The sequence below is a fragment of the Trichechus manatus genome, unplaced genomic scaffold, assembly GCF_000243295.1.
Source record: "Trichechus manatus latirostris isolate Lorelei unplaced genomic scaffold, TriManLat1.0 scaffold00005, whole genome shotgun sequence".
NCBI lineage: Eukaryota > Metazoa > Chordata > Mammalia > Sirenia > Trichechidae > Trichechus > Trichechus manatus.
Genome location: NW_004443941.1, coordinates 24,602,020 through 24,627,616, shown reverse-complemented (window position 1 = coordinate 24,627,616; position 25,597 = coordinate 24,602,020). Strand labels below are relative to the sequence as shown.

At 38.4% G+C, this 25,597-nt stretch overlaps 1 protein-coding gene across 5 annotated transcripts in view; it reads right to left on the bottom strand.

Moving 5' to 3' along the window:
- Nucleotides 1-25,597, bottom strand: part of DHX57 (DExH-box helicase 57) — a 74,823-nt gene that overhangs the window by 23,641 nt on the left and 25,585 nt on the right. For all 5 annotated transcript variants that reach the window (XR_002824827.1, XM_023735737.1, XM_023735734.1 and 2 more), the window contains 8 exons: nt 18,840-18,973; nt 14,244-14,298; nt 10,804-11,009; nt 6,983-7,099; nt 3,966-4,062; nt 2,864-3,037; nt 2,185-2,385; nt 150-426 (listed from right to left, as the gene is read on the bottom strand). Coding sequence is in view for 4 of the 5 variants with exons in the window: in XM_023735737.1 (XP_023591505.1) it covers nt 150-426; nt 2,185-2,385; nt 2,864-3,037; nt 3,966-4,062; nt 6,983-7,099; nt 10,804-11,009; nt 14,244-14,298; nt 18,840-18,973 (1,261 nt within the window). In the remaining variant the exon portion in view is untranslated. The remainder of the gene's footprint in view (nt 1-149; nt 427-2,184; nt 2,386-2,863; nt 3,038-3,965; nt 4,063-6,982; nt 7,100-10,803; nt 11,010-14,243; nt 14,299-18,839; nt 18,974-25,597) is intronic.

Genomic DNA, 25,597 nt, shown 5'->3' with positions numbered 1-25,597 from the left:
AAAAAAAAAAAAAAAATTCCAACCAAAAAAAAAACAGAAGAAAAAAACATACAAGAACACTTTTAGGGGGTTCACACACCTGTTGAAGCCCCTCATGGTCCCCTTAGAGACCTGTGGGACTCCAGTTTAGATGAACACAGTTTACTTACAAAAGGAGACTTAAAGGCCAAACTGGCAGCAATGGTGAGAGCAGGATCCAAACAGCGGAAGATGGAGCCAAACAGCATCAGCTTGCCGATTCTCACATCCACAGGCAGAGAGGCCAAGTGATACCCAAGAGGGGTCAATTTTTCATCTTGAGTTAATGCTCCCAAGTCTCGTAATCGTATTTTGGAGGCCCGGAGAGAATCAGTGTGTGGTGGTTCAATAATCCGAGAGAACACAGATTGGAGAGTATGAGTGCTAAACATCTCTAAGATTTTAATTCTGAACAAAGGAAAAACAAAATAATTTGTCAATCTTATTCCTGGGGGCAAGACACAGAAGGATAAGATAGTATTTTTCTTGAATGAAAATAATTTATAATTTCCCAGATACGTGCTTCTATAAATTGACAATACTAGTTTGAATTTTTAAAAAGTCTTACATCATCTAGTTCTCCCAGCAATACACTATAGACAAACATTCAGATTATGAAACTTTTTCAGGTTCAGAATAAAATCCTCTCTTCAAACTTTCAAGATGGTTCTTCCTACAGCAGTAGGTTCAACTTATGAAATAAAATTCAAATGATCCATTTACTCTTTCACATCTGAATTTCCAGTTATTGTTTATAAAATTAATCTGTTTCCTGCCTTGTGATAGCTCTTGAATAACTACTGTTTTAAATTATGACCTTGAGCACAATTTCAGAAGAGAAAAAAATCTAACATATACAGTGAAACCTGTGAGAGCTGGAACTCCACAGGATTGCCTTCATTTTCTGGGTCTCCCAAGTTTTCCACCTTTGACAGGGCAGAAAACTTTTGTATTGCTCATTTTAGTGGCAAGTATTTTGAGTTTTCCTTCTCAGACAGGTTAGCACCTTACAGTTTCCAGTTTTTGCAGATTTTACTGTATAAAATTGTATTCATTTCACTTCTAACTCCATTTCTAGATGTCAACCTACATATATGCACTTTCAAGTTTTTATGAATGTGTATATATTTGGTACCTAGCTTATTTCTACTCAAGGTGTTTTAACTTTAAGACATACACTGACATAATCCATTTAATTTCAATTTCTTTTTTAAAAGTATGAATCACGTTGGCCTATATATTTGACCTATTTCCCTACTGTTGTATATTTGAGTTGTTTTTAAATTATATGTGCTATACCTATTACATTTTCCCCTTCTCCTATCTTCCCTCATCGGTCAATCAGCTTCCAAAGCTCTCTGAAATCCCTGCGTTCTTCTTCATTCGTGCTGCTACTACCTCAGTTCAGCTTATCAGCTTTCCCAATTTACGACTAGATTTGGATACTTAAAAGCAGGGACATCTTATTACCTACAGTATCCTACTGCTTAGCCCAATGCCTGGCAAACAGAAGGCTCTCAAGACACATCTAGCTGCTGGATGAAAGAAGAGCTAGAACATCTTCTTACAGGTAATTGTTTTTCCCCTTTGGGTTATTTTTTGTAGGCATACTCCCTACCGTGTAACAACTGGGTCCAAGGGGCATAGATGATTTTAGAATTTTTATATAAGGGCAAGCAAATTTTCAGAAAGGTTGAACCAAAGGTTCCCCAGCCTTGATAACATTAAGTTTGATCATTTGTTCATTATATCCTATTTTATGGTATTTGTTCTTGTTTGTTCATCAGGTAAATAATGGCACTTTCAAGGAGTTTTTGATTACTTTGCTCTAATTGATAATGAGGCTGTAGATTTTTCCCTGTGATTATTTAATATTGGTGTTGCCCAGAGAAGAAATTCCCTGACAAGTTGGATTACTTTCTTGATTTACAAATGTATTCTTAAACTCTATTTGAGGGCCATCCTCTGCAGTGTAAGACACTTTTTTATGCAAAAAGCTAAATAGAATGGTAAAGGCAACACTGAAGAGCTCTTTCTTTGCAAATGAATGAGTTCATCCGTGTCCACACTTAGCAAAACCTCTACTAGGAAAAAGAAAACACGGGACTTAAACAGGGTTAGAAACATTTAGACCTTTTGGAAGCAGAGCACAAAATGAAGATGAACCTTAGACACAGCTGTTCCAGTGGCACTCTTTGTATTTCTGGTAGCTGCTGCTTTAACAGCTGGTGGTTGTAGTGATGGCTAGTGAATAAATGGAAGCAGACCCCAGAAGCGACACGGCCGGCTCGGCCTTTCCTTTGCAGCGCATTAGCTTGAGACACAAAAGTATCCTCTAGACTTTCCATACCTTTGCTAGCATCATATCTATAAAGAAATAGAAAATATAAAGAAGAGTTATTTTACAAATATGTGTCCAAGGCTTTACTTGACATGAGCAGAACAGAAGAACCACCAGACATCTATAGGAGGACATGGGCCTGTGTGTCCTGGGATATTTGAGCCCCTCGTGGGGGCAACCTAGTGCCAATGATAAATGGTATCCAGTCCCAATACATACAGTTCCTTTATTCAACGCTTTTTATTCAAGCACGTATAAAAGCACATGAGAAAAAGAGAGGAATATAATTTATTACTTCCAAGGTAAAACCTTAAACTTTCCACCTCCATTTGACTTGAAGGATCATGGTCCTGGCTATGAATCACTCACACATCCACACACAGTTCTCATAATGCATTTTCCCAAACAGTAACCATGTGGCTTAATAGCATTAGCTTCTAGGAGCTGTGTCACCCTAAATGTGATATCTTTGGCCCCTCTCTTAACATTACCAATAGAGAATACCTCTTTTCTTTCATTTTCCCAGAATCGATGACATAGACAACATCATCAATGGTTATGGATGTCTCAGCAATATTGGTGGAAATTATAATCTTTGTTACACCTACAGGAGGTTTTACAAACACAGTCTGCTGCTCTTCACTGGATAAAGATGAATGAAGTGGATGAATAACACATCTGAAAAGAAATAAAACTGCAGTAAGTCTTCTAGCACAAAGCACTGAAATCGGATCACTGTGGGTGATTTAACATTAAAACTATAAGACTCCAAGTATCAGCACCTTCTCCACGATCTGACCTCAAGGCCTGGCTCTTCTAAATGGGGAGGCTCTTTCTGATCCTTACAAAATATTTACTCAGTTCTGTGACTAAACCTAGCAATATACTTCTGTAAGACAACAGCCACTGAAAGCCTTATGAAGCACAGTTCTACTCTGACACGTATGGGGTCGCCATGAGTTGCTGTTGAGTCGATGGCAATGTGTTTTTTATGAACTAAAAATCTTGCATCAACCTGGGAAAAACACTGGAGTGTAATTCAATAATAAATAACCAAAAGGAATAAACAGTTGATATTCTATAAATAACAAGCCTAGAGCAAACTAACCAGCGAAGAACCATTTTTTCCCTACGTTTAAGTGCAAAGAGAGGCAGAGAGAGTGATGTAAGGTAAGAAACTTTATTCTTATATTGCTAGGAAATGCTCATCTGTCAAATACTCTTCCTCTTAAGTATGAAAATATACCCAAGTACATCTTGCTGCTGGAATAGGAACCACTGAAAATCATTTTCTCTTAAAGTGGTAGTAATATTTCTTTGTTGTTACTAACACTGGCTCTCCCCTACACCCCTGTGAGGATCTGCCAGCTGAAATTATGTGTGAGTTTGCTGAGTCAGTATGCCAAGCAAAGAGAAATATTATTTTTTAATGGAATAGAAATAACTGATTTCATGGGGCAAATAGGTTCTCTATTTCCAGCTGGCATAAACAAACATATTCTTGAGGAGTGATATCTGAGTCTAAAAAGGGTGCTGACTGTAAATGAGGCCCTTATGGTCATTCATCTTTGGGTTTAACAGCAACAGAATAAAGCAAGTAACTTACCGATTACTACGCCTGTTGTTGAAAAGAGAATTAGACTGTAGCTGTTCATAAAGCATTTTGATTTCTGCTAGTCCTGGTAAAAACACAAGTATAGCACCTGGGTATATAAAAAGAATCAAATTGAAAAATACAAAAAAGGAAAAACTAATTTAGATGAGAAAGATATTTTAAACAACAAAAAAAAGTATTAATCCAAGAATTTTCACTGTCAATTTTCCTTTCTTTGTAAGGTTCCCAAGGATTTACATAAAGAACAAATTATGTTTTTCTACATTCTCTGACTTAATAACTACAAAGTGAATGGAGTATTATTATCCTTCTACAACAGGAAAAACTGAGGTGTGGAAAAATGTAATGCCTTAAGTTATACAAGAAGTTATTAGCAAAGTTCTTTAAGGTTCTTTAAACACACTTCTTCAGTGCACTGGCCACGGAAATTCTGTTTCTATAAGAAGAGTTATCCTTCTAACTTTAAAAGACAAGAAGACTCTTTGCTATTAATGAATTAAATCCAAAAACATTTTAACGGAAATGAGAAAAGGAAACCATAAATGGCTGGCCAACTTGGTAATCTAAATTTAGATATATGTTGAAGAAGTAGAACATTAATTAATTACCAATAGTTTCACAAATATTTATTGGATGTCTATGCCAGTTTTGGAGACCTGGTGGCACAGTGGTTAAGAGCTTGGCTGCTAACCAAAAGGCTGGCAGTTCAAATCCACCAGCCGCTCCTTGGAAATCCTATGGGGCAGTTCTACTCTGTCCTATAGGGTCACTATGAGTTGGAATCCACTCAACGGCAACAGGTATGCCAGCTTTGTGCTAGGTGCGATGGGAGATAAAACAAAGATCTGCCCACAAGGAACTTATGACCTATTATTTATCACAGTTATTCTTCTCACTAAATAAATGAGGAAAATAAATGAGGAATCTAAATTATTAACAAAATGGAACTCTAAAATAAGAAAGTCAAAACATATTTTTCAGGGTTGTTTTTAGCACTTTATAAAAGTATACAAAAAATGTTCACATACATTATCTCACTGGATCCTCACAGCCACTCATTAAGAAGGTTGTGAGTACCCCTACTTTACGGTGCTGCAACAGCGGTCAGAGGTGACTCAGTAACTTGGCCAAGTCACAGGATTAACAGGAGCGGTGCTTGTCCTCAAACCTAAGGGTTCTGGCACCAGATCCATGCTCCTTCTATTATATACCCCATGCTCCTCTCTACTAAAGTGCCAAACAATTTAAGTGTTAACCTATATGGATGGAAAAACATTTTTTGTCTATATTTTTCTATGCCTCTTAATCTGCTCTGCCCTCATGGCTTGGCCATCTGTGTCAGGGATATCTTTAATATTCACAGATATATCTCAACTCCCTAATTATCTTCTCTGCTTTGAATTCAGGTAATTTTTTGACATTTCTTTGGCTACTCTACTTGATCCCCCCCCCCATAACAGTCTTTTCCTTTGGGACAAAACATGATATTCAGTGACAATGCATTAGCCAACACTGGCTACTTGCCAAGAGAAGAGAAACAAGGCACTTCAATAGTTTCGTGTGGCTCCTAAGTCTCTTCAGGAAATACCACACGATGATCAAAGTCTAAGCGAGGAAGGCAGCCATTCTCACTTCTCTTAAGCACTTGTATAATGAGCACACAATGTGATTAAAAAAATCTATTAATCCATTTAATGATCATCCAACACTAGCTATCCTCTGTTTATTCATGCAACCAACGTTTGCTCGGTGCTAGGCAATGTTCTAGGGTCTGCACAACAGAGTGGTGAACAAGAAACCCCTGTTCTTAGGGAGCTTATAGTCTACTGAAGGAGACAGCAAGTAAGCAAAGCAGTAATTTCAGACGGCGTTAAATGCTATAAAGAAAATAAAAACCATGTGTGGGTATTATGATAAAGAGAGGAGACAACAGTAGTAGGCCAGTCAGAGAAAATTTCTCTGAAGAGGTGGCATTTGAGCAGGAACTGGAGTGATGTGAAGGATTCAGTCATGAGAAGATCTGAGGGATCACACTGTGGGGAGAAGGAGCTGTAAGAGAGGTAGGAAGGCCTTTGGGACAGGAAGGCACTGAGGAAGGGAGAAAGCAGTGCCTGCTCTATGGTATAGTAGCAGTAGCAGTGATAATAATAATGATGATGACGGTAAATGCATTAGTATAATTATCATTATTAGGGGTAGATTTACTGGGCGTCAACTATATGACAAGGAGCCCTGGTGGCACAGTGGTTAAGCACTCGGCTGCTAATCTAAAGGCTGGAGGTTTGAACCCACCAGCTGCTCTGCGGTAGAAAGATGTGGCAGTCTACTTCTGTATAGATTACAGCCTTGAAAATTCTATGGGGCAGTTCTACTTTTTCCTACAGGGTCACTATGAGTCATTATCGACTAGATGGCAATAGGTCTGGTTTTTGATTTGGAACTATATGCCAGGCACTGTGCTAAGCACTTTACATATGGTTTCTTTTAATCCTCGAAATAGCTTTATGCAAGAGAAATATTACTATCTTCATTTTACAAACATGGAAACTGAGGCATAGAAGAGACAAGTGCTTTATCCCAGTTACAGAATTCCTGACTAGCAGTGCTGAGAGGTTTACCAGATTCCAAAGCCTGTGCTCTTAACCCCATTGCCTCCTGGCCTCCGTGGGCACAGAGTTTACATGGGATTCAAACACTTATTACCCGACTCTCACTTAGCCAGGGACTGACTGTTAAGTGTGTAGACCACTCAGCCTTCTTTTCAGCTTTCTTCTTTTTGGGCTTTGCATTGTTAACATCTCTTTTTTGCTTGGCAGGAACGAAAAAACAAAGTGAACCTAAAAGGTAAAATCTCCCCCTTAGAAGCTAGTAAGCAACTTTAACACATAGCTGGGGTAGTGGTGGGGGCTCCAGGAAGGGAGGCTATCCCCGCAGTGCCCATTACTTCAGGAAGAAAGCTCCCTTCTCTTTTGCCATCTCTCACGCAAATGAAGACAAGCAGCAGTTACCTGGAGGGTAGGAATGCTTTCCATCCATAATCCACTCTAATAAGGCCTCTATTAATTCAAGATTAACCTTTTCGAAATCCATGATGGACATTGTTTTGATGACTGATTTGCTAAACCCTGAAAGACAGGACAAAATCAGAAAGAGCATTATACCTTACTGAAGAGTGTGCCTGTGAACAAAGGGAGTGTCTTGATTTGACTGAATAACATGGACATTCAGTGTACTAACATGAACTTTTTTCTTACAGTCTTTCAGAAAATAGACTCGCCAGAAGCACTTTTTGCTTGAACAGGCTTCTCCCCTGCTAGAAAGGCCCAGATGGGCCACATTTAACTCTCCTCCCTGTTTCCCCTCTTTCACCCACTACATTATTTACTGAAAGCCTATGTTCTAGAAACAAAAGGAAAAGTGAAACACATTTCAGAAACCCCTTCCAGAATCAGTGACATGAGTCAGATCAGAAGGAAGTCCAGGTAACAGTAATCCATGGAAATCAATGTACAGATGCCACAGCTTTTACCAGTACCTTCACAACAGTCACTCTTAACCTTTAGGTTCCTTTGGGAAAACAATCAAAATTATGGATCTTAATACATGTGATTTTAATGGGTTCACCAACCCCCTGACATCTATCCATGGACCCTCAGGGTAAGGGTCTACAATCTCCTCCCAAGCCATCTGAGGCCTAGTAAAAGATACATGTTCTTTGGGCCTCAGCTCCTTTAAAAACAAGCAGTATACTCTTGGGGTAACTAACTCTCCCAAGACTGCCGCCCTTTCTTCTTGGTGTCCTCCTAACGTCCTGTCACCCTAACTAGAGTCTAACTGGAACAAAATAACTTTAGTTGGTATGGAGGAAGCTTCCCAGGCCATGCTGAGAAGTCTGAGGAGGGACAAGAGCAGTTTCTAAACAATGTTGTTCTGGGGGAGTAAATCCTATGTCGGTCAAAAAAGAACGAAAGAAATATGCTACACAAACGAGAGTGCGGTTAGGGAGCAAAGGCAGAGCAGGAATCACTATTCTCTGCCAAGATTCCAAACAGCTAGACTTTTCCAAAAGGATAAATGAATTATCTGCTTGAAAGGACTAACTATTATTTTTTAAAAACACTATACAAAGTTCTAAAAATTGAGCTAGGGACATTATTTGCTTTTCTTAAAGGTAAAAGAGAGCGTTGAAATCATCTAGTTCGAGTCTTTTTTTTACAGGAAAACAGAGGCTCAGAGAAACGAAGTGATCAGCCCAGCACCACACAGAAGCTAGTGGCCAGGCTTCCTGACCTCAAGTCCTCTCTTCTCCTTTCTTAGAAAGGGAGCCCCAGCAGTGCTTTCTGAACCTTGGTAACCTCTGTGCTTGAAATTAGAAAGGCGTACCTTAGATCCAGTCATAATTCTTAAAAAGAAAATTCTGAAATTTCAAAACAGGAACCCAGGAGATTTTCCTGTTCCATAATGTAACAGAATATGGAAATTAAATTAATTGCTGGTATGATGTACAAAAAGAACATGAACCTAGGACTCAGACACATTTTAATTTGAATCCAAAATCTGTGCTTACTGGCTGGGCACTATACTGTGGATTTATATTACCTCATTTAATTCCCCAAATACAGTAGCCTCCCTTATCCGTGGTTTCGCCTTCCAAGGTTTCAGTTACCCTCAGTCAACTGCGGTTGAAAATGTTAAGTGAGTACATACATGATGCAATCTCACACCGTTCTGCTCTGTCATTCACATAATTTTATTACAATATATTGTTATAACTGTTCTATTTTATTATTAGTTATTGTTGTTAATATCTTACCACACCTAATTTAATAAATTAAACTTTATTATAGGTATGTATGTATAGAACAAATCATAGTATATATAGGGTTTGGTACTATCTGAAGTTTCAGGCATCCACAGGAGGTCTTGGAACATATCCGCCACAGAAAAGGGGGGACGACTATAATCCTACTTTATAGATAAGGAAACTGAGGCATAAAGAGGATAAGGAACTTGCCCGAGATCATATAGTTAGTTTTATGGGAACCCTGGGACTTGAAACTGGGTGTATAAGAACATTCCAAGAGTCTATGCTCTTAACTTTATTTCTCACGATGTTGGGAAGATTAAATGAAATAATGTTTGTGAGCTATGCATATCTTCCTGAATAGCAGAACAATGACCAATGCCCTACTATTCTTTGATGACTACCACTCCCCATCAAGGACTGCGAATAGAGTCTTTGGTGGAAGAAAGAAAAGGAAAACTCACTTGCCTCTTCTCCTAAAGGAGCAGTAATAGGATGTAGAGGCGCTTACCTGAAAGATAAGTACTCGATTTTTGGAAAGGCTAACAGGAGTCGGGGCAGGAGGTCCAGGTAAAAGAACTAGAAGGGAAGCTGAGACCTGTCTCTAGTCTAGGCTTTAAGGAAGAAGGCAAAAGCAGTAGCCTTGAGGTTTCCATAGGTTCAGCCTAGCTTATTAGTATAGAGGGTCACATAGGAATGAAGAATAGCTGGGTAGGATCTGGCATGGTAGGAGGGAATACTCAGTAACATCAATAAAAATGCCCAGCACAGGGCGGGTGCTCAAAAGATATCATTTTAAAAGCTCAAGAATAAAGCTAAAACTAGAGGGTAAAATTTTGAGAATATTTGCATAGTCTCAAAGATCTTTCCACAAATGACTTATTAACTACAATGGGAATAAATAGTAACCACAGAGAAGAGATACCTGGGAGACATCCAAGTTAACATTGCCAATAATGGGACAAACCAATATCATGTGCCTCCTGACATGATGTACTGAGAAGGACTCAACATTGTTTCTGTGGTATCCCAAGAAAAAAGAAGAAAAAAGCATGACCTGGGGAAACCTCAAACCCAAATGGAGGGACATACTACAAAATAACTGGCCTGAACTCTTAAAAAAATGTCAAGGTCATAAAAAGACACACAAAGGTTGAAAAATTGTTCCAGATTTTAAAAGACTAAAGACATATGACAAATGAATGTAATGCATGATCCCGGACCAGGAAAAAAATAGCAATGTTGTGGTTAGTCGAGTCAATTCAACTCATGGCGACCCCATGTGTGCAGAGCAGTAGTGCTCCAAAGGGTTTTCAAGGCTGTGACCTTTCAGAAGCAGACTGCCAGGCCTGTCTTCTGAGGCATCTCTGGGTGGGTTTGAACCGCCAACCCTGCAGCAAGTAGTTGAGTGCTTAATCGTCTGCACCACCCAGGGACTCCTAATTATTGAGATAGTTGGCCAAATTTTAATATGGATTGTGGATTCAATAATAGTATTCCATCAGTATTAAATGCCCCAATTTTGATCACTGTACTATACCCTTGTTCTTCAGAAATACATACTGGGTAAAGCTGCTATCTTCAACTTACTCTCAAAAGATTCAGGAAAATAAATACACACACAGATAAAAGTATAAAATAAATGAAGCAAAATACTAGCAATTGGTGCACTGGGGTAAAGCATATACGAGAGTTCACTGCACAGTCTTGCAATCTCTTCTGTAAATTGGAGATTATATCAAAATATAATTTGTATTTTACTACCACTCAATTTTTCCATAATGAACACATTCCTTTTATAATCGGAAGAAAAAAAAAAAAAACAACCCACTGGTAAAGACAATAACAATGATAATATACGTATGTGTTGGAACTGCTATCTTTGTAAGTTTAAGGTTGGTCTGATGAATTAAAGACAATGTAACAATGAAACAAGAGCCATATTTTTCTTCTTCTGGATGACAGTGGGAGAAAATACTGGAAATCTTTGGCACAATTGTAATATTTCCTTAGGAAGCACATTACCTTTATAGCGGGCCAGGAGCTGCTTAAAATCTAACTGTTGATCTGGCACTTGATCCTTGACAGAATCCTGATCCTGGAGGTGAAGGGAGAGCCTCAGATCTTCCTCCACTTCTTCAAATGCAGTTCTGCTGCGCCTCGCTTTAAGCTTCTCCTTTGAAATCTGCTTCATGGAGCGCAGATATGGGCTCCCATCCTGTAACACATACCTGGGGGATGAAGACAAGGGAACACGTGTGTATGTCTGCTGGTGCGGAATAAAGGTACTCTCCTATTTTATGTGCTCATTCAGCAGAATGCCGCTGTTTCTGCCCAACTCGTGTGCTATCCTTTTGCCAGTACAGCACTTGCTGGCTGTGCCCTGTTCCTAGTGGGGAACACACAGGGATGCTTTTGGCTCTGTCCAGTTTATAAGGATGGGAGACCAGATAAGAATTTAGGGGAAAGCTCTACCCAGGAAGTCATGGAGTGGTGGAAGAAGAATAAATGGGGTGGGGGTCCACGAGGGAAGAAGAACCCAGAGCACAATTAACAAGGGGAAACATTCACACTTCAAATTTTTAATCTCATGGGCCAGAATCACAGTTTCATTATACATTACAGGCCATGACTCAAAGTGGTTTATCTTCCTTTAGACTAGGTCAATCTGGAAATACCAGAACTAATAGAAATTAATGACAATGAACAATGGGATCACTTTTACACTAGCTACACAAAAGCTTACCCCCACATGAAATTGATAAATTTTCTCTCAAGTTAAGCAAAGACAGCTCTCACTGGACAATTGCCTCAAGTCTTGCTGGAAGTATTTAAGGTTGATAAATTTACAGCTGATAAAGTTGTTAAATGTGCTGTTGCCAGCAGTTAGTTGAAAACAATGCTTCTTTGCGTTGTTTCAAGGGTCAAGCTGCTCTAAGTGCAGAGCACTCATCACCTTTAACCTCTGAAACATGGGACACTGCTAACCACCTTCTTGAAAATTCATCTTCCCTCAATTTCCATGATACCACAATATTGTGGGTTCCTTCTACTTCTGACTGCTTACTCTTTCACTTCTCCTCTCCCTCTGTCAGCTTTGCAAACGTAAGTAAGCCTTCTAGTGGCATCCTCAGTTAACACCCCTCTCCACTTTATTTTCTTCTTTGGCAATCTTATCCACTCCCATAGTTTCGACTATTACTCTCACACAGCTGACTCTCCTTTGCTACACCCATTCTAGACCCACGTTTCTGGTTGCTGGCTGAACATCTCCATAAGACTGTCCTTAAAACATTTCACAACTCAATTCTGATTGGTTTAGTTTTTGTTAGTGATAATACCATTAGGTGCGATAAAATGAAAAAAAACACTAGACTCTACATTTGAGTTCTAGGTCTGCCACTAAACCAACCTGCCATGAGACTTTTAGCAAGTCAGCCTCAAAGGGTTTTATCTTCTCATCTTTGAGGGATTTGGCCTTTAGGTAAGTTGTTTGAAACCATTGTTCTTGGAGCCCTAGAGGTTTATCAGAGCCTCAGGGAAAGGTAAGGGATTGGAGCATAGTAAGTATGCAGGGGCTCTGTCCTCCCTTTCACCATTTTCAGCCAGATCATTTCCATTTTAGCTCGCTCTTTTTTTTTTTTTGAAATATTTTATTGTGTTTTAGGTGAAAGTTTACAGAGCAAATTCGTTTCCTATTCAGTAATTTACACACAAATTGTTCCATGACGTTGGCTGGATTCCCTGCAGTGTGTCAGCACTCTCCCCATTTCCACCCTGAGTTCCCTGTTTCCATTCGTCCAATCTTCCTGACCCTTCCTGCCATCTTGTCTTTGCTTTCGGGCAGATGTTGCCCTTTTGGTCTCATATAGATGATTATTTTAAGGAGCACTTTCCTCATGGGTGTTACTGTTCACTTTACAGGCCTGTCTATAATTTGGCTGAACAGTGTTCTCCGGGAGTGGCTTCAGTACCAAGTTAGTCTCAGGGGTTCCTCCAGTCTTTATTAGACTAGTAATCTAGTCTTTTTTATGAATTTGAATTTTGTTCTACATCTTTCTCCCACTCTAACTTTGTGATCCCGGTCAGAGTAGTCAGTGGTGGCAGCGGGAACCATCTAGTTCTTCTGGTCTCAGGCTTGTGGAGGTTGTGGTTCATGTGGGTCAGCTCCCACTTCTTTATGATTTCTTAAGATTTCACTTGAAGAAAGTGTACTGAAGCTTACCAAAAAAGCTATTCATCTATGATTCTATAATCTTTGACTCCCTCCAACTCCTCCTCTCCATCAAACACCATATCTTCCTCTCACATTCAACATTCATTTGTTCATTTAATGTTTACCTAATGCCTAGTTTGTGCAGGGAACTGTAGGGATGGGTGTGGTGTATAAGAATGAATACACTTTCAAGGAACTTACAAACTGATAGGGGTAGACAGACCAAAACAACTCACCATATTGTAAGACACATGGAAATAAATGTCACTAGAGGCACAAAAAAAAGTGCCCTAAGACTTCTGATAAAGAAGTGATTAATTTCTACTAGAAGAAAAAAGGGAAATTTTATGGAGGTAGCATTTGAGCTGGGTGTTGAACAATGAGTATATATGGAAGAGGGAGAAAGGAATAAAGACATAAAGATGGGAATGGTATGGCGTATTTGAGAAACAGCCAGTAGTCTGAGGGTGCTAAGCTTTGTGTGGGTGGAAGAATTAAAGTAGGAAAGGAGGTTAAATGTAGGCTGAGGTCACATGATGTGAGCCATGAGTGTCCACAGAGTGTGGGAAATGGGGAGCCAATGAAAGTTATTAAGAAGAGGAAGGACATGATCAAGTCTATGTTTTAAGAGAATTCTGGAGGCAATGAGTTTGAAAAAGTAAAAAAATAAAGATAGGTAAACTAGTTGAAAGATGATCTATCTCCCCAGAGATTCATATTCAATGGGAGTGGGGTAAAGCCCAGAAATTAACAATTTTAATAAGCTCAAGTATTCTTATTGCATGCTAAAATTTTAAAGGGGTTTTAGCTTGAGAATATTGTATCATTAAGTAACTATGGAATTAGCAGGGAAGCTTATTAGGGATAGAAGCAGGAGCAAACAGAAGACAATACATAATTACTCTCATATTATTCTGCAAACTCCTTAAAGGTAGAATGGTAATACCCATTTTATATATGAGGAAACTGAAGCATAGGAAGATTAAACAATATTCTAAAGTTTGTAAGTGGAGGGATTTAAGTCCTAGCAGTCTGTCTCCAGAGTTGGTACTCTTAATCGACATATAACATTGCCTGCAATTGGCAAATAATTCATATAATACATATTTGCTGAAATAAAGGAGAAAACAAAATGCTCAAATAGAAAAATTAGAAGACTAACGTATTTACTAGTATCCTGGCATGCTGTGGGCAAAATAATAATTGTTTTCAATGACTTTCAATGAACCTTAACTAATATCTGTCTTACCTTGTCACAGCAATTGCATCTTCCAGAAAAAACTGATCAACAGGGAAGGTACGACCTAAAAAAACAATAGAAAATGCTTCACGATACCTGTTAAACTATCTTGAAACAGTTTGTATTAAGTAAAATTCTCTTAAAATTAACAGAGCTTGACACAGTAAGGTGCTATTTGTTTTATGGTCTTAAAACTATCAAAAAATGTTTTTGATGATAGAAATTGGTTAGTAAATGTTATGGCCTGAATTGTGTTTCCCAGAAATATGTGTTATAAATCTTAGCCTCTATGCCTGTGGTTATAATTCCATTTGGGAATGGGCTGTCTTTGTTATGTTAATGAGACAGGGTTACTGTAGCATGTATCTTGAGTTAATCTCTTTTGCGATAGGTTGTTGTTGTTATCAGGTGCTGTCAAGTCTGCTCTGACTCACAGCGACCTTATGTACAACAGAACGAAACACTGCCCAGTCCTGCAACATCCTCACAATCGTTACTATGTTTGTGCTCATTGTTGCAGCCACTGTGTCAATCCACCTCATTAAGGGTATTCCTCTTTTTTGATGACCCTCTACTTTACCAAGCATGATGTCTTTCTCCAGGGACTGGTCCCTCCCGGTAACAAGTCCAAAGTACATGAGACAAATTCTCGCCATCCTGGCTTCTAAGAAGCATTCTGGCTGTACTTTTTCCAAGACAGATTTGTTCGTTTCTCTGGCAGTCCATGGTATATTCAATATTCTTCACCAACACCATAATTCAAAGGTGTCAATTCTTCTTTGGTCTTCCTTATTCATTGTCCAGCTTTCCCATGCATAGGTGACTGAAAACACCATGGCTTGGGTCAGGCACATCTTAGTTCTCAAAGTGAAATCTTTGCTTTTTAACACTTTAAAGACATCTTTTGCAGCAGATTTGCCCAATACAATACATCATTTGATTTCCTGACTGCTGCTTCCATGGATGTTGATTGTGGATCCAAGTAAAATGAAATCCCTGACAACTTCAATCTTTTCTCTATCAAGATGTTGCTTATTGGTCCAGTTGTGAGGGTTTTTGTTTTCTTTATGTTGAGGTGTAATCCATACTGTAGGCTGTAGTCTTTGATCTTCATCAGTAAATGCTTCAAGTCCTCTTCCCTTTCAGCAAGCAAGGTTGTGTCATCTGAATATTGCAGGTTAATGAGTCTTCCTCCAATTCTGATGCCGCATTTTTCTTCAATAATCCAGTTTGTCGGATTATTTGCTCAGCGTACAGACAGAGCAAATACAGTGAAAGGATACAAACCCGACACATACTTCTCCTGATTTTAAACCATGCAGTGTACCCTTGTTTTGTTCGAATGACTGCCTCTTGGTCTATGTACTGGTTCCTCATGAGCACAATTAAGTGTTCTGGAATTCCCATTCTTTGAAATGGTATCCATATTTTGTTACAATCCACACAGTCAAATGCCTTTGCATAGTAAATAAAACACAGGTAAACATCTTTCTGGTATTTTCTGCTTTCAGCCAGGATCCATCTGACATCAGCAGTGATATGCCTTGTTCCACGTCCTCTTCTGAATCTGGCTTGAACTTCTGGCAGTTCCCTGCTGAAGTACTGCTGCAACTGTTTTTTAATTATCTTCAGCAAAATTTTACTTGTGATATTAATGATATTGTTCAGTAATTTCTGCATTATGTTGGATCATCTTTCTTTGCAACTGGCACAAATATGGATCTCCTCTCATCAGCTGGCCAGTAAGTTGTCTTCCAAATTTCTTGGTATAGATGAGTGAGCATGGCCAGTGCATCTGTTTGTTGAAACATCTCAATTGGTATTCTACCAATTCCTAGAGCCTTGTTTTTTGCCAATGCCTTCAGTGCAGTTTGGACTTCTTCCTTCAATACCATCAGTTGTTGATCATATACTATCTCCCGAAACGGTTGAACATCGACCAATTCCTTTTGGTACAGTAACTGTGTATTCCTTCCATCTTCTTTTGATACATCCTGTATCGTTCAATATTTTGCCTGTAGAATCTTTCATTATTGCAACTTTAGGCTTGAATTTTCTTCTTTAGTCCTTTTAGCGTGAGAAATGCTGAGTGTGTTCTTCCCTTTTGGTTTTCTAACTCCAGGTCCTTGTACATTTCATTATTGTAGTTCATCCTCTCGAGCTGCCCTTTGCAATCTTCTGTTTAGCTCTTTTTACATCATCATTTCTTCCATTTGCTTTAGCTATTCTACGTTAAAGAGCAAGTTTCAGAGTCTCTTCTGGCATCTTTTGGTCTTTTCTCTCTTTCCTGTCTTTTTAATGACCTTTAGCTTTCTTCATGTATGATGTCCTTAATGCCATTCCATAACTTGTCTGGTCTTCGGTCATTAGTGTTCAGTGTGTCAAATCTATTCTTGAGATGGTCTCTAAATTCAGGTGGAATATACCCAAGCTTGTACTTTGGCTCTCATGGACATGTTTTAGTTTTCTTCAGCTTCAACTTAAACTTGCATATGAGCAATTGATGGTCTGTTCTGAAGTCTGTCCTTGGCCTTGTTCTGACTGATACTGAGCTTCTCCGTTGTCTCTTTCCACAGACGTAGTTGATTTGATTCCTGTGTATTCCATCTGGCGAGGTCTATATATACAGACAGTCGCCGTTTATGTTGTTGAAAAGGGTATTTCCAATGAATAGGTCGCTGGTCTTGCAAAATTCTATCATGTGATCTCTTTCTATCACTAAGGCCATATTTTCCAACTACTGATCTTTCTTCTTTGTTTCCAACTTTCACATTCCAATTACCAGCAATTATCAGTACATCTTGATTGCATGTTTGATCAATTTCAGACTGAAGAAGTTGGTAAAAATCTTCAATTTCTTCATCTTTTCAGTAGTGGCTGATGCATAAATTTGAATAACAGTTGTATTAACTGGTCTTCCTTATAAGTGTATGGATATTATTTTGAGATATAAAAGAGATTAAACAAGCAAGCAACAGAAGTAAAGATGGGGGAAGACTGATGCCAAGCCACATGGAGATTTCCAAACAACTAGGAAACAAGCTGAAGAGACAAGGACCTTCCCCTAGAGCTTACAGAGAGAGAAAGACTTCCTCTAGAGCTGGCATCCTGATTTCAGGCTTCTAGCTTTGTAAACTTTAAGTAACTAAATTTCTTTTTGTTAAAATCACCTGCTTTTGGTATTTCTGTTACAGTAGCACTCGATAACGAAGACAGTAAAGAAAACAAAAATGTATAGGTGACGAAAATGACAATTTGCTAATAATACTTTTTTTTTTTTTACCTGTTACCCCTTTTCACCCTTACCCCCTCCCCCACTGTGGACCACTAAACACTCAGTTATATTCTAGATAAAGCATATAGTTTCTTTTTTGACTCTATTGTCAACATCCTCTATGACTAGGACAAATAGTACTATTATTCATCAATCCATGCTTCCAAGTTGTCACTTTGGTAATCAAATGCAGAAGGATAAATCAAAGCTCAGGAGATAAATCAATCCCACAATGAGACGTGAAAGCACTGTTATAGATTGAATTGTGTCCACACAAGATGTGTGTCAACTTGGCTAGGCCATGATTCCCAGTATTGTGTGGTTGTCTACCATTCTGCAATCTGACGTGATTTCCTACGTGCTGTAAATCCTAACCTCTGTGATGTTAACTAGGCAGGATTAGAGACAGTTATGTTAATGGGCAGGACTCAATCTATAGGATTAGGTTGTAGTTTGAGTTAATCTCTTTTGAGATATAAAAAAGAGAAGAGAGCAGAGAGAAAGAGGGACCTCATACCACCAAGAAATAAGTACTGGGATTAGAGCGTGTCCTTTGGACCTGGGGTCCCTGTGTTGAGAAACTCCTAGACCCAGAGGAAGACTGATAACAAGGACCTTCCCCAAGAACTGAGAGAGAAAGTATTCCCCTGGAGCCGACGCCCTGAATTCAAACTTTTAGCCTCCTACACATCAAGAGAATAAATTTCTGTTCGTTAAAGCCATCCACTTGTGGTACTTCTGTTGTAGCAGTACTAGATAACTAAGACAGGCACTAAAAGAAAACACAGACTATCTAGCTTAACTTTTCCCAGAGTGAACCAAAATCCTGAAATTTAGCAGAATCCAGCAATGAACAAATACACTATACACAGACACTACTTTCCTCTTTATGACAGATTACTACTATAAACTCATATTTTAGTGTTAAATATGGTAGAATGATAGAAATAACGAAGAGTTAAGAAAAAGAAATCACATACAAAATTGAATTCTCCTGGCAAATGGATATAATGTTACCTCCTTATCAATTTTACCGGATGGCTATAATTTTGTTATAAACCAATCATCCCTCCTCTAGAAAGAGGTATAAATACCTATTCATTTATGTCACTTTAAAATAATTATATTTGCTTATGGAGCCTGGTGGTGCAGTGGTTAACAGCTCGGCTGCTAACTAAAAGGTTGGCAGTTTGAATCCACCAGCTGCTCCTTGGAATCCCTATGGGACAGTTCTACCCTGTCGTATAGGGTTGCTATGAGTCAGAATTGACTCGAAGGTTAATGGGTTTTTTTATTAGAACAATAAATTTTTAATGATGCATTTTAATTACCTGGTATGGTAATAACTGGGCAGAAATTGAAATATTCTGAAAAGAGCTCAGCGTTTAAGGTTGCACTCATTAGAATAACTTGAAGAGTTGGCCTCTGCAACACAATGTCCTTCAAAACTAGTAGCAAGAAGTCACTAAAAGAAATAAAAAAACACATGTGAGGGTCAAACAAATTCATCATATGAAAATTAATAACTTTAAATATATTTTGAGCAAGGAATGGAAAGATGTATCATATTCCTGGATATGAAGACTGAATATTATAAAGATATCAATTTTTCCCCAATTAAATTCTAAATTCAGTGCAAGACAAACAGGATTGATCATTGAATGTGATAATTCTACTTCTTGGTATCCACAAAGAGGCATATGCAAAGATTTTCACTACAGCATTGTTTTTAATAGTAAAACAACAGAAACTACCTAAATGCCCATCAACAGACAACTGGTTAAATATAACAATATCCATTTTGTGGAATAACATGAGGCAGATAAAAGGAATAAGGCAGAGTTACAGATACTGATATGAAAGATCTCTAAGACATATTGTTAGTGAAGAAAAAAGAAAAAGAAAAAAACCAAGTTGTAGCATAATACATATTGTAGAATAGCAATACCCTAACTGGTCTCTCTGCTTCAGCCCTTGCCGTCCTGCAGTCAGTTCTCAATACAGCAGACCAATACTTCCCTTTAAATGTAAATCTGATTGTGTTGCTCTCCTGCTCAAAATCCTTCAAGGACTTCTCAATAAAGTCCTTATAAACAAGGCCCTACATGACATGAAAGGAGCCTGGTGGTGCAGTGGTTAAACACTCAGCTGCTAACCAAAAGGTCAGCGTTTTAAACCCACTAGCCTCTCCGAGAAGAAAGATGTAGCAGATGTAGCAGTCTGCTTCCATAAAGATTACAGCCTTGGAAACCCTATGAGGCAGCTCTACTCTGTCCTATGGAGTCGCTATGAGTCAGAATCGACTCACAGCAACAGTTTTGGTATTTTTTTGTTTTTTTACATGACATGATCTGCACTCCCACCACTTGTTTCCTACTGTTCTCCCTGTTATTCACTGGGCTCCAACCACGCTGTCCTGCTTTCTGTCCTTGGGGCATGTGTGTCAGGTCCTTGCACCTGCTCTTCCCTCTGCCTGGAATGGCCTTCTCCCAGATACTCCCATAGGTAGCCCCTTCACTTTCTTTAGGTCTTTACTCAGAAGATACTATCTCGGTGAGGCCTTCCCTGGCCATTCTATATAAAATACCACTCCCTCCCTGGCATTTCATAGCCCCCTTTTCTGATTCATCTTTTCTTCTAGCACTTAACATACTCCATGTTTTACTTATTTATCTTACTTACTGCTGAGTTTCTTTCCTAGAATTTAAGCACTATGTGAACAGGGATTTTGGTCTATTTTGTTCCAGTTACAATATCTAGTACTACTACAGAATCTAGAACAATGCTTGGCACACAGCAGTGCTCAAGAAGTATTCATCAGCTTACTATTATTTGCATAAGAAATAAAAGATCAGAAAACAAAAGTATCTATTTCTACAAAGTACAGAAGGACATTATCACCAATCTGATCTCTACCTCTGGGGAAGAGACTGGGAATGATTTGGGAGTCTTAAGGGGGACTTTCATTTTATCTGCATTGTTTGAAGGTTTAATGGAAACATATTCTTGTAGTATATAACTTTTGAGAAAGTGAAGTGAAAAATACTTTATTGTTGTTGTCAACTGCTGTTGACTTAGGTGACTCTATGTGTGCAGAGTACAACTGCTCCATAGCATTTTCAAGGATGTGACCTTTCAGAAGTAGATCGCTAGGCGTGTATTCCAAGGCACTTCTGGGTGAGTTTGAACCACCAACCTTTCAGCTAGCAGTCAAGCCTTCCAGGGAGAAAAATACTTAAGAGCAACAGATAAAACAAAGGCAACTGACATTTCTGTACACAAATCCGTGTTCATATTGCTAATTATTTCGTTAGAATAATTTATCAAAAATTGAATTACTCATGACTTCATTTCAAAATTATTTTTATCTGCAGTATTTTCTCCCACTTTTTTCTTTGTTGGGCATCAGGAACATGTCTTTTCAACAATCTTAAATGTGAAATCAACTCCTTTTTAATTTAATGAACTCACTTTGCTAGTGTCCCCTTCTGTTACAGCAAGATTTTTCTTGTAGTTATTTCTATGTTTAGATTATTTTAATCTGCAATCTACTGTATGTCTTGCACACTGGGGGTGAAGAATAAATATCTGTTGAAAAACCTTTATTATACAAAATGTTGAGTACAGGTAGTCCCCGACTTATGACGGGGTTCTGTTCTGATGACTACATCATAAGTCGGTTCTGACGTAAGTCCAATATCTCTTTTTTTTTTTTTAGTTTTCATAGCCTGCTCTATGGCAGTGTTTTGTACAGTAAACCATAACACTGAACATCTGTGAGTGAAAATCTGAGAATGATAACACCAGCAAATTATACTCTGTAACACTGTACATGTAGTATATATCACTAACAATAAGATGTAAACAAACAAAAAAAACCAGATGGTTGTAAGTGCAGTTCTTTGTAACTCGAATATGTCGTAAATTGGGGACTACCTGTATTGGCTTAATGTTATCCTTTAGTTTCTTTATTTGATATTTGCTGGTATTATCTAGTATTTAGTTATTATTCTCTTGTATTTATTATCAGAGATTTCTTTTTATTATCGGTATAAACTTTATTCTTAGTATTTTTATCCTTTGGATATATTACTTGCTATTGTAAGAGCATCAGTTCTTTTAAAATATTTTTAATATAAAAAGTAACACACATGCTCATTGTAAAAAACATTCAAATAGTACCGAAGTGTATAAGGTAGTACGTATGTACGTACATATACTTTATTTAACGCACCTACACAAAATGGATTATGCTATTATACTGTTCAGTGACTTTTTTTTGCTTAACAATATCCATAAATATTTTTCTGTTAGGATATATGTATATATACACATATATATGTGTGTGTGTGTATACATATATATATGTATACTTTATTCCTTTTTCAGGTTTTAAAACTATTTATTTGCTTATTTTAAAATGTGTGCGTTCTAGTAATTAAAATCATTTGAATAACAGCAACAACAAAAAAGCACTCTGATTAAACTGCCTACTACAGCCTACAGGACACATTGGACTAACTTTGCTTTTACTCTAGATTCACCATCATCTCACCCAGATTCTTCTATCACCAGCACGCAAGTTCTTTCTCTTTCCCGCCAGCCACGCAGGTAGATGGGAGAGGCAAGCACAGCCAGTAGATCTTGGTGCTTTTGATGTGAAAGGGGCAGCACAGTCATTTAAACTTGATCTAATCTTTTTGCATTTACAAAGTTAAACAGCTAAATGAAGTAAAATAAGGTTTGGAGATATACAGTGCATGTTGGTGGCACATGTTCATTATGATTCACCTACTTGCTTCTCCTTTAAGGGTTTCTTTCGAAGGCAGTGGATTTTATGTCTTCTTCAATGGTTTCTTCTTCATTGTTTCTGTCTTCTTCAATTTTGACTTACCAATTTCTCAGTCTCAGCCGTATCAGGTTTGTCAGATGTGATTGCAGAGGAAGCCAGGAGTGAGGCACAAAAGGGAGAGTCTGGTTTGCACAGTGGCTACCGCTGAGTGACTACCTTATTCTTTTTAATGGCTGTGTAGTATTACTCTGTTGTAAAAACCAGCTGCTGTCGAGTAGATTACAACTCATAGTGACCCAGGTGTGTCAGCAGAACCACATTCCATAGGGTTTCTAATAGCTGATGTTTTTCAGGAGATCTCCAGGCCTTTCTTCCATGGCACCTCTGGGTGGACTCAAACCTCCAACCTCCAGTTAGCAGCCAAGCATGTTAACTACTTATATTCCCATCAATCCAATATGACAGGCCTAAAGAGTGTATCCTTTTAATTACAATGTATAAAGTTCAACCCTACTAGTTATCAAATAAATACACAATAAAAATGAGACAAAATATTCCCCCTATCAAATTGGCAATTATAGAAAAAGAGCAGATATCGAATGCAGGTGAGGGTATGCTACTTGCAGTCACTGGTGGTGAGAATATTAATTGGTTCAACGTTTTTGGAATACTACTTGGCAATGTGTAGGGAGAACTTTTAAAAATTTCAGATATTTTGACATGATAATTTCACTTTTCAGAATTTCTCTTAAGGAAATAATCAGAGATACCCACAAAGATTTAATTTTTTTTTATTGTGCTTTAAGTGAAAGTTTACAGCCCAAGTCAGTTTCTCATACAAAAATTTATATACACACTGTTATGTGACCCTAGTTGCTCTCCCTATAATGTGACAGCACACCCCTCCTTTCCACCTCAGATTTCCTGTGTCCACTCAACCAGCTCCTACCCCTTTCTACCTTCTCATCTCACCTCCGGACAGGAGCTTCCCATTTATTCTCATGTATCTACCTGAACTAAGAGGCACACTCTTCATGAGTATTATTTTATGTCTCATCGTCCAGTCTAATCTTTGTCTGAAGAGCCAGCTTCGGGAATGGTTTTAGTTCTGGGCTACTAGTCTGGGAGCCATGACTTTTGAGGTTCCTCTAGTCTCAGTCAAACCATGAAGTCTGGTCTTTTTATTAGAATTTCAGTTCTGCACCCCACTTTTCTCCTGCTCCATCAGGGACTCTCTGTTGTGTTCCCTGCCAGGGGGGTCATTGGTGGTACCCGGGTACCATTTAGTTCTTCTGGTCTCAGGCTGATGGAGTCTCTGGTTTATGTGGCCCCTTCTGTCTCTTGGGCTAATATTTTCCTTGCGTCTTTGGTGTTCTTCATTCCCCTTTGCTCTAGGTGGGTTGGGACCAATTGATGCATCTTAGATGGCCACTTGCTAGCTTTTAAGACCCCAGATGCCACTCACCAAAGTGGGATGGAGAAGTTTTCTTAATAAATTGTATTATACCAATTGACGTAGATGTCCCCGAAACTATGGTCCCCAGATGCCCACCCCTGCTACTCTGTTCCTTTAAGTGTTTTGTTGTATTCAGGAAACTTCTTAGCTTTTGGTTTAGTCTAGTTGTGCTGACTTCCCCTGTAGTGTGTGCTGTCCTTCCTTTCACCTAAGATAATACTTGTCTACTATCTGGCTCGTGAATATCCCTCTCCCTCTCTCCCCACCCTTGTAATCATTAAAGAATGTTTTCTTCTGTGTTTAAACCTTTTCTTGAGTTCTTATAATAGTGGTCTCATACGCTATTTGTCCTTTAGCGACTGACTAATTTCACTCAGCATAATGCCTTCCAGATTCATCCATGTTATGTTTCTCGGATTTGTCATTGCTCTTTATTGTTGTGTAGTATTCCTTTGTGTGAATATACCATAATTTATCCATTCATCCGTTGATGGGCACCTAGGTTGTTTCCATCTTTTTGCTATTGTGAACAGTGCTGCAGTGAACATGGGCGTGCATATATCTGTGTGATGGCTCTTATTTCTCTAGGATATAGTCCAAAGAGTGGGATTGCTGGATCATATGGTACTTCTATTTCTAGCTTTTTAAGGAAGCGTCAAATCGATTTCTAAAGTGGTTGTACCATTTTAAATTCCTACCAGCAGTGTATAGATGTTCCAGTCTCTTCACAACCTCTCCAACATTTATTATTTTGTGTTTTTTGGATTAATGCTATTCTTGTTGGGGTGAGATGGTATCTCATTGTAGTTTTGATTTTCATTTCTCTAATGGCTAATGACTGTGAGCATTTCCTCATGTATCTGTTAGCCACCTGAATGTCTTTTTTGGTGAAGTGCCTGTTCATATCCTTTGCCCATTTTTTAACTGGGTTATTTGTTTTTCTGTTGCTGAAGTTTTGCAGTATTTTGTAGATTTTAGAGATTAGACCCTGATCAGGTACGTTGTAGCCTAAATTTTTTTCCCAGTCTGTAGGTTGTCTTTTTACTCTTTTGGTGAAGTCTTTTGATGAGCATAAGTGTTTGATTTTTAGGAGGTCCCAGTTATCTAGTTTCTCTTCTGGTGTTTGTGCATTGTTACTTATGGTTTGTATTCTGTTTCTGCCATATATTAGGGCTCCTAGCATTGCCCCAATTTTTTCTTCCATGATCTTTATCGTTTTCAATTTTATATTTAGGTGTTTGTTTCATTTTGAGTTAGTTTTTGTCCATGGTGTGAGGTTTGGGTCTTGTTTCATTTTTTTTGCAGATGGATATCCAGTTATGCCAGCACCATTTGTTAAAGAGATTATCTCTTCCCCAAGTAATGGACTTTTGGCCTTTGTCCAATATCAGCTGCTCATAGGTGGATGAATTTATGTCAGGATTCTCAATTCTGTTCCACTGGTCTATGTATCTGTTGTTGTACCAGTACCAGGCTGTTCTGACTACCGTGTTGGTATAATAGGTTCTAAAATCAGGTAGTGTGAGGTCTCACACTTTGTTCTTCTTCTTAAGTAATGCTTTACTTATCCGGGGCCCCTTTCCTTTCCATATGAAGTAGGTGATTTGTTTTTCCATCTTATTAAAAAATGCCATTGGAATTTGGATTGGGATTGCATTGTACCTGTAGATCGCTTTGGGTAGAACTGCCATTTTCATAATGTTGAGTCTTCCTATCCATGAGCAAGTATGTTTTTCCACTAATGTAGGTCTCTTTTGGTTTCTTGCAGTAGTGTCTTGTAGTTTTCTTTGTATAGGTCTTTTTTGTGTCTGGTTAGATTTAATCCTAAGTATTTTATCTTC